The 16,533-nt window shown below is 41.2% G+C and overlaps 1 protein-coding gene across 20 annotated transcripts in view; it reads right to left on the bottom strand.

Moving 5' to 3' along the window:
• The window catches only part of nbeaa (neurobeachin a), a 94,757-nt gene that overhangs the window by 23,539 nt on the left and 54,685 nt on the right, over positions 1–16,533 (bottom strand). For 11 of the 20 annotated variants that reach the window (XM_046040036.1, XM_046040042.1, XM_046040039.1 and 8 more), the window contains exons 14-32: positions 12,716–12,795; positions 12,287–12,349; positions 11,844–11,941; positions 10,861–10,953; positions 9,133–9,241; positions 8,269–8,350; positions 7,875–7,998; positions 7,570–7,762; positions 5,808–6,488; positions 5,186–5,635; positions 4,369–4,586; positions 3,978–4,131; positions 3,363–3,386; positions 2,864–2,947; positions 2,001–2,181; positions 1,249–1,373; positions 1,026–1,094; positions 766–934; positions 180–541 (exon numbers count right to left, since the gene is read on the bottom strand). In XM_046040036.1, the coding sequence (XP_045895992.1) occupies positions 180–541; positions 766–934; positions 1,026–1,094; positions 1,249–1,373; positions 2,001–2,181; positions 2,864–2,947; positions 3,363–3,386; positions 3,978–4,131; positions 4,369–4,586; positions 5,186–5,635; positions 5,808–6,488; positions 7,570–7,762; positions 7,875–7,998; positions 8,269–8,350; positions 9,133–9,241; positions 10,861–10,953; positions 11,844–11,941; positions 12,287–12,349; positions 12,716–12,795 (3,359 nt within the window). The remainder of the gene's footprint in view (positions 1–179; positions 542–765; positions 935–1,025; positions 1,095–1,248; positions 1,374–2,000; positions 2,182–2,863; positions 2,948–3,362; positions 3,387–3,977; positions 4,132–4,368; positions 4,587–5,185; positions 5,636–5,807; positions 6,489–7,569; positions 7,763–7,874; positions 7,999–8,268; positions 8,351–9,132; positions 9,242–10,860; positions 10,954–11,843; positions 11,942–12,286; positions 12,350–12,715; positions 12,796–16,533) is intronic. The other 9 variants (XM_046040044.1, XM_046040054.1, XM_046040055.1 and 6 more) reach the window with 5 other exon arrangements.

The raw sequence follows: 16,533 nt of genomic DNA, 5'->3' as shown, positions 1-16,533 counted from the left end.
CATTTATCATCTTTATGAATAGAAATACATATACATTTTCTTATTAAAACATACTACATATTGGATGCAGAAAGAAATACAATCCAAGAGATTTTAAGATGCATTTTATGTTTTTCTCAACAAATTTAGACATATCTGTATAAAAGCAACCAGGCTCTGAATGGGTCACACAGGCTCACCTTGACATTGATGCCTTTGTTTGTTTGGCTTATGCTGGAGATGGACGAAGGCGGGACTTGGCTGGAGTTGGAACTGGGGTTGTGGGGAGAATCCAGAAGGCTCTCCTGTGACCTCCTAACGTCCGATGACAGACTACACAACAGATCTGTGCCTCCTCCCACTCCTCCCCCTTCCATGTCTCTGTCTGTCTCTCGCCCCACCAGGCCGAGGCCGAGCCCCAGACCCATCTCTGAGCCATTCAGGGACCCGGCCACGTGGCCCTCCTCACCGATGCCTGAGTCTGTGTGGGGGATGCCGGCCTGGGGAGAGTCATCCACGGGGGTGGGGGTCTGTTTGTCAGAGAAGGCTGTGGATGGGTGCTCTGGACAAGAAATAAAGGAAGAATTGTGATTTTATGAGGATAAACAGTGATATAATTATACAAAAAAAATTTATTTTATTTTTTAAATGCATTGTCAAGACATTCCACAACATCTTGTCTGTTGCTTGTAAGCTTTTATTTCTCTGTCAAGTAATACTCTTCTCTCTTTCACTAGTCCCATTTTGTTGAGAGCATATTGCAGCAAAAGAAAAAAACTGAATCACCTGTACTGGTTGGGGAGTTAATCTCGTGGCGGATGCTTCTCCCTGATAAGCTGGTGGACCTGCCAATCTCTCGCTGGGGTTCCAAAATATCCCGGTACTTAGATACCATGAGAACTGAGATAAAGTAGACGACTGCCAGCGCCAGAAACTGAGCCTGCTTACTGTCATCCTACAGCAAATTAACACATACACATTTATTCAGTAAAAACAACACTCAAATATCTATATAGGTGTGTTTTCTCACACGCACACACGCTTACCACATCTCTGAAAACTACAGCTCGAAGACGATTGATGTCTACATCCTGCAGGAGTCTGTCAGGATCCTGCTAAATATGGAAGACAGAATGTCAAATGTGGTGTGTCATGCATATGAATGTTTCTGTGTCAGATTTTAAGTGTTGTGTGCAGGATTGCATTTGATTCGTGTGTGTGTGTGTGTGTGTGTGTGTGTGTGTGTGTGTGTGTGTGTGTGTGGGGTACCTTGCTGGTGGTGGAGGCACTGTGGAGGCTGTCCTGTGACTTGCTGCTGGTTAAGGAGGACTTGCAGCTCCGATCTCTCTGTCTCTGTCTGCACTCCAGACAGTTCCTCACTGCCACGCAACATACTGATGGACACAAAGATGTGGGAATGTAACCTGTAAGTGGGGCTTTTTACATGTCAGAGGACTTCTTTTTTTTAAATTTATTTTTTTAGAAAAAGTGGTTATAAATCCTGCAGATTCTTTTTTTTGGCTCATTTGTGTAAATGTGTTTGTTTTAAGACTATTTACATTAGATCCAAGACCAATAACCACAATATGAACATGCAATATGAATCAATTACTCAATCAAAGCCCTGTTTTAGACTGGCACGTCCCCCACAATGATAATGAAATACGATACATTTCGAGTCAATGTTTACATCTTTTGCAATATACACCTATTATTAGTTGCCTTAAATACCATTTTTCATCTGAGGGGAATATATTTTATTCAACAGTAGTGCTGACTCAAATAGTTCATTAATTGATTAGTTGTAGCTTGAGGATTTCACCTTACGTTTTGGGTAATTGGGATGGGCATTTTGTTGCTATTTTCTTACAGGCCGACCGATTAATCGAAAGAATAATCACCAGATGAATCGTAATGAAAATGAAGCCCTACTCAACAAGGCCATAAAGCGGTGTGACAGTCTAACTCCATAGTCAAAATGGTTTTTAAAATGTGGTTAAATACATCGCACTTGCACACACCCAGGCGGAGGCATTGCCTCATCAGCCCTCCTGACGACATGTTCTTCTCTGCTTCAATCTCGCTGAAGTTGAGAGAGCTGGCAAACACCAGTACGTCCACCATGGCCATGAGACGAGACAGGAAGGTGACTGCTGTCTCTGAGGACATGCCCTGTGTCGCCTCGATGTTCTCCAACTCCGTCTGAGAAAAAGGGAGGAAAAACACAAACATGTTTGCCAGTTATTCCATGAAAAACTCACCCTCACTGGTTTTAGAAAGGCGATGAAAACTGCAGTATCCTCTTTTTTTAAACAACAGAAGTAACCTTTAAAAAACTTATGCAGTCTTAAGTGAGCATGACAGCAATAGTCATGGCTGGTTGTACAGACAACCTTGAGTATCATGCTGATTACGTGAAATACATAGTACTATGATAAAATCTGGCAACATGAGGTGTTCTACAAAACACATAGGAAGTACAGCGTGATGACACACAGGTAGAGGTAACAGTGGGATTGTGACAGTAGCAGTGAAGAGACAGGTAAAGCTAGTCTAGAATATATTTAATAAAAATTTAAACAAGGTCCCTTTATGTCCACAATAACCTAACTATTTAATAAGTTATTTTGAATATAAATCTGAAGGCAGCATAGCAGGGGTTAAAACTTGCAATCAAACCAAGTGTGTGGTTTGCGGTGTCTGCTTCAGTAAGCAGGATGTGCAGGGCTGCGGAGCATCAACAGTGCAAGCATCTGGAGGCTCATCAGAGCAAGTGAGCATGGACATTTGGGGGATAACAGACACACAAGGTGAGGACAGAAGGGCTTGGGTTGGTGCTCTTAGCTCTTCTTGTAATGGTAGGAGACTCAGGCTCTTTACGCACCTCTCCCCCTGCGCCTCCTCCCCCAGGAACAGGGGTCACCTCCTCTCCCTTTGACCCCCTCTGGGGTCCGGCTCCTCCTGCCTTCTTTAGTGTTGATACAAATGGGACAGTCTTAGCAGATGCAACCCCCAAGGATTTTTGGAAAACTCTCATGCTTTTTCTCTCATCAAATATTTCCACCTCCTGGCCTTTTAGTGTAGTCTATCCCCCTTATTTGTATAATATTCTAACAATGTTAGAATATTATGCAAAATGTATCTAGTTCAATATATCTAGTTCATTTAACTTTAAGAACTAGATACACTGAGGCAGAGAGATCAATGCATACCCACAATATATACAAACAGTATAAGAGAGGGTACTGATTAACAGCAAAGGAGCACAACAAATAGAAACACTATGGATGTAAGACAAGCAAGGCTAAGTGTCAGTCACAATGGTAAATAAACCAGAACAAAGTATTAGTAGAATAAAAAGAGAGGAAGGAACTGCAACTTACAGTGTTGGCACTACTCTTAGAACTCTGCACATGCAAAAACAGACAAAAACAGAGACGAAAAAGACAAGAAAGTACACAGAGTACATGTAACACAGAGAGGAAAAGAAAAAAGTAAGATAATTAAAATAAATAGATTATCAAGCTGTCAAATTAAATAAATTGTTAATTAAAAAGGATTGGAACAAATATCAAATAAAGGTTAAAATACTGTGCAAGAAGTGTTAAGATTGACATTTAAGTTTATGGAGATACAGATGAGAGGAATCCAGAAAATGTATAATAATAATAATTAGTTTACCCATTTTTAAATTCAAAGCCAAACTAAACAGATTTGCAAATATAAAATTCAACCTTTAAGGCTTATGATGTCATTTTTAATCTATGTGTGATTTTATTGGTAAAAAAAAAAAGCTTAAAAAAGCTAATAGACACAAGAAATTCTTTAACCTATTTAATCACACAAGATCAACGCTGCTCTGAGCATGGGGGTAATCAGGATACGCAGGCCCTTCAAAGTCTGTGTTTGGCGCTAACGCCTGAGTTACAGGCCTATGTAGCAGACGTTGTCCTGCAGTTTTCCCTCCTACCACAGAGGGGTGGAGTAGAGCCACTTACAGAAGGGGAGGTGGCAGCAGACAGGAGAGGCAGGATGCCTCCACAGGCAATGATGATGTTGTCCACCATCTGAGAAATGAGGTGGATTGTGTTGTGGACGAAGATGATGTTCTCATTGCTGTTCACAAAATCCATCACTGACTTGGTGGAGTGGCTGAAATGGAAAGGAAGAGTTGGACGAACAACAGAAAGACATCATAGGTATCATATCTTAGTATAAGAGCTAGTAGTATTAGCTTATATCATTTTATTATCTTGTTATTACAGTAACAAATCAGAGGGTTGTCCCAAACTACAGCTAAAGGTTTGTTCAAAGTGACAGCCTCTTAAACCAACCTAAATTGTTGCCTGATTTGCAAGAGGTGTACACATCTCAAACACCCTGACTCACCTCCTCCACACGTGCACGTCAGTCTCCAGGGCGAACAGCAGGTCAGTGAGCAACCTCTGGTGCATTGGAGACCACTTGAATTCTGGGATGCGGAACATGGTCGTGCGTGGGCCGGGGCTGAACTGCCGGCGCTGTTCCTCCGTCATGGGCATGCCCCTGAAACCAAGATCAACGCGTAGGTCCCGCTCCAACTGAGCTGCAGTGCGACCATGTAGGGCCTGCAACAAGGGGGTTATGAAATTCAATTTCATAAGAGAGAACACAGAAGACTCTCTGGGGCCTCTTACTCTGTATTCACTGAGCTATTAGGGAAACTTAGTTCATGTGTGGGTGGTAGATATATTGTCTGAGCTTCTTATGCTAATCAACACACACAGACAATCACATTGGGGCTGCAGTGGCCTAAAGAAGGCTGGTGACTAAAGGTTCACTGGTTAAATGCCTGAACTGGAGGGATTTATCTAGGTCTGGGTCTAAAGAGCACTTCCCCCTTCAACCTTACCACCACCGAGGTGCTCATGACCAAGGCCCACTTTACTGGATAGTGGATTTAGTGAATTTGTTTCAGGAAGTTCCAATTTGCAAGTACAAAATAATTACAAGTTACAGCCTCTTAAATTTACCCAGGCGTGTTAGATTTCAGTAACAGGAAAAAAGCATCCAATAATGATGCTTGGAGAATGTTTTGTAGTTATCATGAGGATGATACAGTATATACTTGTGTACTATTATCTTCAAATGTATTGATCATGTAATTATCACATGCAAGAGGAAAATAAATGTCACTCTTCAGACGCAAGTGCACGCAAAAACACACCTGAGTGGTTGCAGTCGTTTGGATCTTCTTTGTGTCCTTGTCTTTCCCGTCATCTGACCTCTCTGTATCAGAGGTGGTGCTGGCTGTGTCTCCCCCAGTCTTAAGCCCCGCAGCCTCTCCCTCTGCCCCGGACGTGCCCTGTCCATCTGGGAAATCTGGTCGAGAGGCTCCCTGGATCTGGGTTTGGCTCTCAGCCTCGGCGATGGAGCTGATGTCAGCGAGAGGGCTCTGGATGTTGAAGGGCCCATCCTCTGGAAGTTCCCCAGCAGCATGGCTCTGGGTCTGTGTTAAATCAGAGCCGCAGCTAGTCATGTGGGCCAGCAGGCTGAGGTCATCACTGGCGCTGGTGGTGGAGTGAGCTGGGACTGGACCGGATGGAGTGGGCTGGTCTGGACTCGGTAGTACAAGAGGGTCTGTGGCTGCCAGAGCTGGAAGCAGCTTCTCATCAACCTGGAAGAGATAAATGGGGTGATAAAAAAAAAAAAGAACATTAAGACAGCAACAACATATTTTTTTTCATTTGAGAAAGTAGAAAGACTAAGAAGGACAGAAAGCAGCAGAGCTGCAACTGTGACTAATTGGTGGTATAATATTCCACAATAATCTTCATATAACATCGTACCTTGCTGAAGAGAAATCCGTTGTTGCTCGGGACACTGTCCTTCTCGTCAGCCAATGTGATGAGTGGACCCATGTTCCCATCATCCTCCAGGTTGACTCCTGAAAGCCCCAAGCTTGACCCAATCCCAACCCTTGAGCCTGATGTGTCATCTTTAGGCGTCAGATTCCCATTTAAGTTCTGAACTACAGCGCAGTAAGCACTGTCCAGGAGAGAATCCACCTCTACCAGAGGTCCGTTTTCTATTCCTCCCCCACCTCCTCCACCTCCACTAAGGCCCTCTGGAGACAAGTCCAAGTCATCCAGCTTCACTTCTGTGGCCTCTACCTTCTCTGCTTTAATATCAACCAGCAGGTCGTGGACCTCCACCCTCACCCCTGGACCAGCGCTCTGCTCCCCGGGCGTCAGGGCTTCTCCATTGGGTCGCTTCACAGCGCCTTCAGCGAGGAGGTTGCGCGAGTCTCCGCCCGCCCCCTCGCTGTACTCTGCCTCACTCTCAGGTGTCTGTGTCTGGGAGTTGTCGTCAATCTCCAGGTTGCCGTTGACAACTGGGGCGGGAGTGGCGGAAAGCCCAGAGATGGTGGACACAGAGCCTTTCTTCCCCTTCTTCATGTTTTCCTCCTCCTGACGCTGGTACTCTTCGTACATCTTTGCCAAGTACTCTTTATGGGCTTCGTAGGTCACCTGAGACAAATGGAGGGAATATAATTGGTTAAGTGATCAAAACAAAAGCGATGACAACAGTTAACCTTGGCATCAATAACTTCTCAACCAGGTAGTTCTTATGGGACTCATAGATCATCTATACCAACAGTCGGATGGATAAAACTGGGACACCAGCCTAACGCAGCTATTAGACAGTCCCCCACACTTTTGCCCTGCCATGAGAAAATGTGGAAGATCTATGATCTATGATGAATCATACGTCAGCAGGATACCGCTTCTGAGCCTTGCAGGAAAATTATGATTAACAATGGTCTGTATGTACAATTATTCAATACGTTTTTTTCCCAGCCTTAAAGAAAGCACCACTGAAAATATCACTACTTTCTAATCAATATCATCCGCATTATGTGTTCATTTCTGTTGCAGCAGATTTTAACTAAAGCGATAAGCTGTTTTGGTAAAGCAAATATTCAATAAGGATCTCTTGTCTCAGCTTCAGCCACATTTTAAAAACAATAAGTGCCCCCCCATTCAACTTTACCAGCTTATATATACAGTATATCATTGATGAATAATCTACGCTCATCAAGGGAACAAATTTTTGATCTTGTCATTGTGTCAACCTTCCGTTTCTCCATCTACTTCTGCAGGATTTACTCATATCTCAAACTGCCTTTCAACAACTCAAACCAGTCTGTAATTTTGCACTAAGCTGTAAGTCTCTCATGATTCATGGAGATAGTGACTGCAACAGCGGGAGAAGCTTGGGCTTTCTGGTCAAGCGAAAATGATAGCACTTAAAAATGCCAAATGTAAAGTGGCTGCATGACGTTCGAATCAATAAGGCCCCTCTTGATGTTGGAATTGTGGAATCTCTTCATTAATGGATAACTTTGAGTGCAGATTGTAAGTGCAAAATGGTATATATATATATATATATAATATAAATCGAAGCAATCGGTCTTTGATTCTTAAACTAAAATCTAATATTATATATAGTATAAATTATACTTTATCTAAGAGTCTAAGAGAAGTAAGGCAAACTGCTGTACACTAGAAAGAGCTATTTGTTTAAGACAGGTGCATATCCCACTCTCACCTTGGAATGCGCGATGGACAGGGTGTCAACCCAGACCCTCCATCCTCCCCATTCGTATTTGATCGCATGGTAGAGCAGGATCCTAAAGATGTTGTACACCATCTCAGTTATTTTCTGCTCCTCTGGGTTCTTGGGGTTGATGTAGCCGAGGGAAAACATCCAGTCCTGCCACACAGAGCACTGCAGCAAGCAGCTGGTAAACAATACAGATGCTATATGTAAGTTGGGCTGCAGCAAGAGCTTAATATCAGAAAATATACCATGCAGTTGAATAAATGCAAGGATAGTCATTTGTGTGGTCTTACCGCCGGTTTTCGCGGCTGTTACTGAAGAGTTTTATCATGTCGGAAAGAAAGAGTCTCCTGACTTCCATCAGCTCAGCACTGGGAGAAGAGTTCTTCAGCAGGGTGGCCACTACCTTTAGAATCACTGGGTGGGTGGCAATAATTGGGTAATGCAGAGGCAAAGGGGAGGAAGAAGGAGAGAGTAGGAGAAACAAATATATAAAAAGTATTTTGAATGAGAGAGAAAAATGTGAGGGGCGGGAGAATGCGAGGCAGATCAATAAGTTGGAGATGGCAGCAGTCTGAATTCAGGCTTTGTTGTTTGTTTACTAGCATTAAAACAACACTGCATTATTGGCAGAACAAAGAACACGGAGAGACAGACATATGCAGGCTACAGTGTATTTTCACTTACTGGGATTCTGAATCTTGACAGTGGAGTCGGGCTCGGGGTGTGGTTTGTGAACCACCTGAGTGCAGACTTGCTCTGTCAGAATCTGCACGGACAGAAGATTAAAAGCAGTCATTTAATGCCATGACAATCACTTTAATCCTGACAACTCAGAACGGACCTAGTTCAGACTGCTGTTTTTGTTCAGTGTGAACAGTGCAAATCACATGGAATCTGATCTTTTCAACTCTGATTTGGACCACTTTCATATGTGGTCCTAAATCAGATACAGGTCTTATGTTTTTGCAATGTGGTATTGGAATTTATGAAGCATCACTCTAGATCGACATTTGTCACAGTTCTGCGCTGGCAGGAGTCACTCTGTGAATACAGAGAGAGGGATGGAGTGAGGTGCTGACAGATGTAGTTAAAAGTAGCCCCTTGACATCCTGTTCTCCAATCTGTTTCTGCGAAGCCATTCACGTCACAGTTCCACCCTCCTGGCTCCGATTCCGCATACATTCACACTTCCTTACAGAAGTAGAAGACATTGCTCCACAAAAAGCCATAATTAAAAATGTCACTCTCTTTCTCCTCATCCTAGTTATCATCTGCTCACAAATTTGCTGGCCTCCACTGCACATCGACTTATAAATGAAACCTGCTTCAGCGACCTCCATGTTTACGTTTGTACGACAGAGTGTGGCAACGTTGGTTATTATTCTTTTTGGGCATGTGGGCCAGTTCAGGACATAACCATTTACTGGAATATGATAATGGCCACATTTATCTGGGTCTGAGCATGAGATGAAACATAATAATGAAACATAAAACAGCATCACTTCGTACATTGCTATAGTTATGCGGTATGTCAAGATAATCACCTACCTCATACAGAGTGTTATAGGTTGTGACAGAGACCGTGTTGGTGTGCATCATCAGCCGCTCCCCGAGCAATGTGAACAGACTGTGTGTGTGCATGATCTCTACCTTCCTCCTGCAGGGAAACACACACAGCTTGCCATTCATAAAAGAATTTATGACATAAAAATTGACATTGATTGTCACAGGCCTGATGACGGTCTGATATTGGCAGGCGGCACCATGTGGCCCTGTCAGTTATGATGGGACCAACGAGGGCATGAAATGAATACCAACAAGAGAAATTAACAAGAGACATTAACCGAACAGCAACACTGCAGGAGCCACTGGGGCAACGTTCACATGGCTGCAAATGATTAACTTTGGCTATTAACCTTGCCAGTGGGTGAAAATTGTGTCTCTAAGAGGCTTTTAACTTGAGAGGCTCAGAAATCAGGGTTGACTAACTTTTAAAGCATTTTTTCAAAATTGAATTAAACGAATAATGCTCAAAGCTTCCTGTCTGTAATCAGGTCATTCGAAACGAGAAACAAAGTAAAACTTGAATAATCTCTAATCACATTTTTATTTATATTCATAACAAATCCTTTAGCTCCCGTTATCATGTTTCAATTCGTTTTTCAGCCAGTGTAATGAGTTACAAATTCTACTCTCTTTTACCAGAACAATAATACATTTCACAAAAAAGTGTGAATTTTTTTTGACATACAGCCCCAACCCTCTTCTCTGTTTGAACAAATTAAATGAAAACAGCAATAACAAAATATGTATCTGAGTAAATTCAGAGTAAAAACACACACACACAGCCTTAAATTAAATTTAAATGCATTTAAAAAGGAACTGTCAGGTCCCCCTCAGTTGGTGAATTGTTGTAAATTCTCAAGAAACAGAGTGCTATAAATCCAACAGCTCATTTGTGGTGTGATCCACCTTTGATGCAGTTTTACTCCACTTTTAATCAGATGAGTGAGACAATGGGGCTAAATGCATACAATGCAATACCATAAAACAGTCAGTGGCTCTGGAATCATGATTACAGCAGAAACCCTTATTTTTTCAAGCCAATAAATCATCGGATTATCAGTAAATCACTTACTCACACATTTACTTAATTGATCAATTCAATTGATTTAGGCATTTTTTAATTTATTATATTGTGAAATGTCATTCAGAAGTGTAACTGTTTGGTTGTTTTATCTATCACAATTTTTTTTGATCAAAGTTACATTTCTTCAAGTATGGAAGTGACGTGTAAACTTGTGTGGCTGGAGCAGATGTTGGGTAGGCGGTGGATTGAAGGTGCAGGGCTCAGGTGCAGCCTGGCAGCCTGCTTACATGTCGTGCGGTGAGACGCGCATATGTCACATGGGACGAATAAATCCCCCAGCATTCACTGCTGCTCATCAAGTTTCCACCTCCCTACCAGTGCACACTGTCGAAATGATTATTCCACCTGGACGTGATGATGAGGACATTATCTTTGTGTCCACACACACACACACACACACACACACACACACACACAAACAAACAAACAAACAAACCGTTCTTCTAAGGCTCACTTGGGGCTCTACCGCTGTAGTTTTTACTGCGTGTTTTCTCACTCTTGGACTTAAATGTGTGGCCTCTTAATCAAAGTGTTCCTTTATTTCAGTGATTCGCCATTTACTGAGCACCTAACACCACACAGAGGAATATAGGAGGCAGAAAGCACAGAGACAAAGAGGTACTGACTTGTGACCAAGGTGCTTGAGGAAGTAGCCCAGGACTTTGAGGGCTTGGACCCGGATACTCTCGCTCTTAGAGGCCAGGAGCTTGCAGATCACCCTGTAACACACAGCCAAACTAATTACATGTCAATGAAGGAATTACTCTACCTTCAATAAAGGCTAAAAGTAAAAAAACAACAAAAAAAACCAGGAGTTGTTTTTTTGTGTAGTAAACACCTGCTGCCTGATACTCAGTAGACATCCTCAACATTAGCAACACGTGCACTGACTGAAGCATTTTCTTCAAAGCACATAAAAGTAAAGACAAAATAATGGGAGAACAACAACAACACAGTTTGCTGACTAGCTCTCTGGCGAGAGAAGGTTCACCATGGCAACCGAAAAGACATCAATGTGCAGTTGTGCTTTTGGGGATTTCCAGCACAGTTAGGGGCTGTCTTTGAGAAAGAATGCTGCTTGGTTGAAGCTACGCTTTGTACATGTAAAATTATTACATGTAATTATTATTATTATTGTAAATTAAAATATAACAATAGCTTAAGCCGTATAGTGAAGCATTTACGCTGTGGCTGCGACACAAATCCATTCTGGAAAAGAACTGAGCTCAGACTAATAATATAATAAAGACAGAGAATGTTTTTCTGTACAAACAGAGAGTACAATTTTATCTGGTACATTTTAAATCCAGCTCTCTCCCTGCTTTTAAAATCATCAATACGGAATATGTAAATCATATATATATATATATATATATATATATATATATATATATATATAATCATTTATTTGCCAGTATATTTATTGCCTAATGTTGAACTAGATATGTATTTGTTTGGTTATCCGATGTAATAAAAACAGCAAAGGTCTAAACAACAATGCAAACAAAATGTGTTCAGATAGACAATGATTACAATCATATTTAAGAAGAAGAAAAACCTTTTTGCATCAGATCTGTATATGTGTTTGTGGACGTGTGTGCACATTCACCTTATGCCATTTCTCTGGTCAAATGCAGGGATCATGGACGCTGGGTGTTCAGACATAAGAGCCACCAGCAGCTGGAGCACATCGTGGATATTCTCATCCTGAGGGAAGGAAAGCAAAGTTGAACAGGTGAACAAAGGAGGAAGAGGAAGCCCGATGAGACAGACGAGTGGAGGGTTAAGAGGACAAAGAGAGAGTTGTAGGGGTGGACAAGGAGGGGGATTGCGGAGGAGCAGGTGGTATTTCAGAGCAAGAATAGATATAATTGTTACAGAAGAGTACATTGTGTTCAGTCCATTGTTGTGCCATTTTTCATGCTGTCACAGCGCCGAAGATGACTCACACTCTCGCTCCTTTAAGTGGACCAAAACTCTGGCCTACAAATTATAATGCACATTTTTGCCACCAGCTCTACTCAACCATCTCTTTGTGTCTCTCTCATTTACCTCATGCATGGTCAATAAGTAGTTGAGAATGCTCTGTAGCTCATCCTCCTTCACGCCCCGGTCCTGTGAAAAAAAGACATTGACATCTTTCACCAAAACATTCACGATCTTCGATTGTTTGTACATTTTATTAACCTCGGATGACTTCTTTAATTTTGTTCTTGGCTGATGCGTTTTAACCTCTCACACACACACACACACACACACACACACGTGAAGTACAGGAACAAATCAATACGAGCACACGCAAGAGCTACAGCGGTTCATTCAGGCTGCTGATCCATAATGCGATTCTCCACACACATTTTAGATTAAGCCAGCGGACCCCAGGAGGGAGAAACACAACAGAGGACGTAATGGAAAAATAGTGATTTCTTGCAACTTAAACTATGTGATGAACATAACAGGAATCTGTGTCCCTCTCCATACCTTTAGTATGAGTTGTTTGAGGAAGAGAAGCATGAAGGCTCTGAGCGAGATGATCTCCTTCTGGGATGGCCGTGGTCCGTCTAAACAAACGCACATAAACAAAAGAATAATTTCCTGTTAAAAATCCATTTTTATGCACGATAATGATCCGCTAAATATGTCTGTAGCACAGTCTGCGTGAGCCCTGCTGTTTACTGATATTAGGTTTTATTAGGCTTCCTGGAGAGCAGAGAAAAACATGTTAGTACACACACACACACAAACACACACACACACATCTATGATAGATCTGTGAACTGTAAATCACTGTCATTAACACCAGAGGCAATTTGGCAATCTGGATATTTTATAGTTGTACTAATCTAACTGATTACAGCAAAGACATGGCAATTTACAAAAATGTGATTGATGGTTCAAATGATCCAAACCAAACAAGCACTGTAATCCACTATATCTACTTTAAAGCTCTGGCACTCGATCAGATGTTTGCTGTGCTGAGCTACAAAGAAATCATCAAGCTAAAAACACAAAAGCATCTGACGCACAACAAAAGCAATTTCTCATGCGGGTCTGATGTCATCGCCCGCTTCTAAAAGGTCTGACGTCTTTTGCCATTCTTGAAGCATTTAGTTTCATTTTGCAGTGGTTTATAACTGCCACAGACCTGCATTAGTGTTAACCATGTGCTCTGAGAGCCACAAAGACTTCTTCTACCTGTGAAATGTGTAAGAAGAAAACTGACAACTCAGTTGTTGGCACTGCATTTTCATTCATATAACTGTATTTCATTCATTTTTGAGGTGTTTAATGTGTACGCCAGATACACTATGGCTGTGATGAATTGGCTCAAAACGGCTGCCAAATAACTAATGGAATATGCTGCCAAATACTCTAAAAGATGAATAGATTCAGACCAAAGCAAGAATGATTTAAGACCCACCGTTTAGAAAAAAGACCATTTTTCCTTTAATGGTCCCAGTGGCCACTACAGCCAGTTCAAGTTGACTTTTTCTTCCCTACTCATTGTCAATCTTCCTCAACTACCTTTCTACAGATGTCATTAACAAGCATTCACAACAGCCTAGACACAATAAACCTCACAAGCTGCTCGTTCTCATCAGTGTTCCACATTCCCAACAGAGGTTTGTTAAGTTTATATGTTAACAATAAACATTTATGATCTTGTGAGCATTTGCACACTTTGCTGAATCAGGATGTTTGGAATCAGGCTTATTTTATGCAAGTCACAAAAGGAGAGTACTGCAACTGTAAACAGTGTTTATTGTAAGCACAATAAAATGCACCTGCATCCTCTCAGAACATTTAAACCAATATCTGACCTGTAGCTGCTTAGCCAGCGGAAGTAAGCTAAGAGAGGAACATAAGACAGAGGATGTGAATGGAAGAATATTCAAAGATTCTCCATATCTTTTGTCAGGCTCTGCTGGCCTTAAATCATACTAGTGTGAAGGTGTTTCAGTCGGTTCACCTGCTCTTCACAAAGCCAAAACATAACACTGGAGCAATCCCTTGTGATCCATCATCCTTATCAGTCAAGCTGGTACATGTTGGCAGACTGGTGACACTCACCATCCATCATGGTTGCGCAGCAGCTCCGTGTCAAACGAGCACATGAATGCACCAGGTGAACGCGTGCGAGTGCAACCCCTCTGTTTTAGGGGTCTTTTGTTAACAGAGGAATCAAGCTTATATTCATTTAAACCGCTTCTCAGGGACAGCTTTAATTATGGACATTTACCTTTTGAAATTAATTTTCTTTCCTCTTGTGCTCCTTTTATCTAAATCTGACTCAACATTTTTTTCCAGTCATTGTGAAAAACTGTTTTATTCTGCCAGATAATGTGAAAAAGCAAAGAGGTTTTTTTAAATTAATAAAAATTATGCATGTTCTATGTCTGTGTGCCTATGTGTGTGCCTGTATGTGTGCGTGAGTGTGAGTGTGAGTGTGTGTGTGTGTGTGTGTGTGTGTGTGTGTGTGTGTGTGTGTGTGTGAGGGCCCAACTTCAAACACGGGTTGTTTGATCTAAAAATACAGTGAATTTCTACAGTTTTTTGAAGCCTTTTCATTTGTTTGTTGATCCACATTCAGTCTGTGTGTGCTCAAGATTACTTGTACTGGACAAGTAAGATATTTACTATAAAATTTGACACTGATCAAATTACATTATGTGACAATCGATTACAGTATAACATATAAAGAAAAGAATAAACAATAGAATAAATAGAATAGAAAATAAATAGAATCAAATGTTTAAAATCCATTAATAAATAAATAAATAAATAAACTTCAGCCTCAATCTTGTTTCACTCAGTGGAAGCCATCACTTTTTTCACTTGTATTACAATTTAGCTGCAGAGTTCAAAAACAGTGATCATTGATAGTGCAAAAGGACTGAGGTGTTTTTATTAGGGAGAGTGCACGCTCTCCCCTTTTCCCCTTTCCCCTAGCAATTTGTAACCAACATTAAATAGATTTATTTGTAAAAACTCGGAGAGGAACTGCGTATTTCTAACTAGAGTCAAAGCAGGTGTAGGACATTGTATATTATATATATATATATATATATATATATATATATATATATATATATATATACACACACACACACACACACACACGCTGTTTATCTGCAGCTTGGATTCAACCGCATTACTTCAGACTGAGGCACAGTTAAATACATTTTTATCCACAAAGCCCTTTATATGTTCAAAACATCTCCTCATCCCTATGCTAATTAATTCCATCAATGCATTTAACACTCTTACAGTATAGTCCGGTACAGACAGACTTCCAAACCACAACTAGCACGTCCTTTAGCTTTGAGCAGCCATTAGTAGTTATGTCTGAGGCTAATTGCTACTGTTATCAGTGGCTCTTCATGGGGCTAAATCCCAGCAGTCAAACAGCAATATCGCCAAACAGAAAGGAAGCCAGACAGCCACTTGATTAGAAATACCAAAAGCTCCCTTGCATCTGCCAATCAAATCTGTCTGTTGCCACGGCAACATGGGATGTGTACTCATCATTGGCAGAGGGTCCCGGGAGAAAGAAGAGGTTGATTAAAGTGAAAGGCCCACTCCGACCTCTCTGTTCTGCTCTGGTGTGTTTGGTAACAGTGGCTGCGGTAACACTGCTCTGTGATGATTTACAAAGGGCAGTGAAAATATCAAATCTGATATGTCGCTGTGTCGAGTTTGGAATACAATGTGTTTTAATTGCAATTCCTTTTCAAATATGGACAAATCATTTACAGTTTTATTTCCAAATATGCTGCTTTCACAGGAGGCACAAAAGGAGCAGTGTTTGTGTTACACAGGCAACACTGTTATTCTTCCACCCACCAGTAAAAAAATAATATGGATTCTCTTTTTCTACAGTGGTCTTATTCACTCCCTTGCTCATAAGCACACAGACAGTGTGTTAAGAGAAGGGAAAATTACCCACTCACGCCCACTAAATGCATGTATGTGTCTGTGTGTAGCATAAACGACTTCTTTCCTGTCATTATCTCCATCCTGAAAGGACGATTAAATCAGTATTGTACGCAATTTAACGACGCTGTAATTATTTGACCCAACATTAAATAAATGTGTTCCTGAAAATTTGCATACCTATTCAAAGCCATTAGACATTCGGTTAGCTATTAAAGTCTTGTTGATTACTGACTTTATGTCCTCATGGGGTTGTTTTTTAGCTGATTTCACAATTTTAAAACCTCTTTAGTTGCTCATCTTAAAGAAAGCTCAAAATAATCACTGCTCATAGGGCAACTGCATATAATTAAAAGTAATTATAA

The sequence above is a fragment of the Micropterus dolomieu genome, linkage group LG23 (assembly GCF_021292245.1).
Source record: "Micropterus dolomieu isolate WLL.071019.BEF.003 ecotype Adirondacks linkage group LG23, ASM2129224v1, whole genome shotgun sequence".
Classification (NCBI taxonomy): Eukaryota; Metazoa; Chordata; class Actinopteri; order Centrarchiformes; family Centrarchidae; genus Micropterus; species Micropterus dolomieu.
The sequence above is the reverse complement of the archived record's forward strand: the minus strand, read 5'-3'. Positions and strand labels throughout refer to the sequence as shown.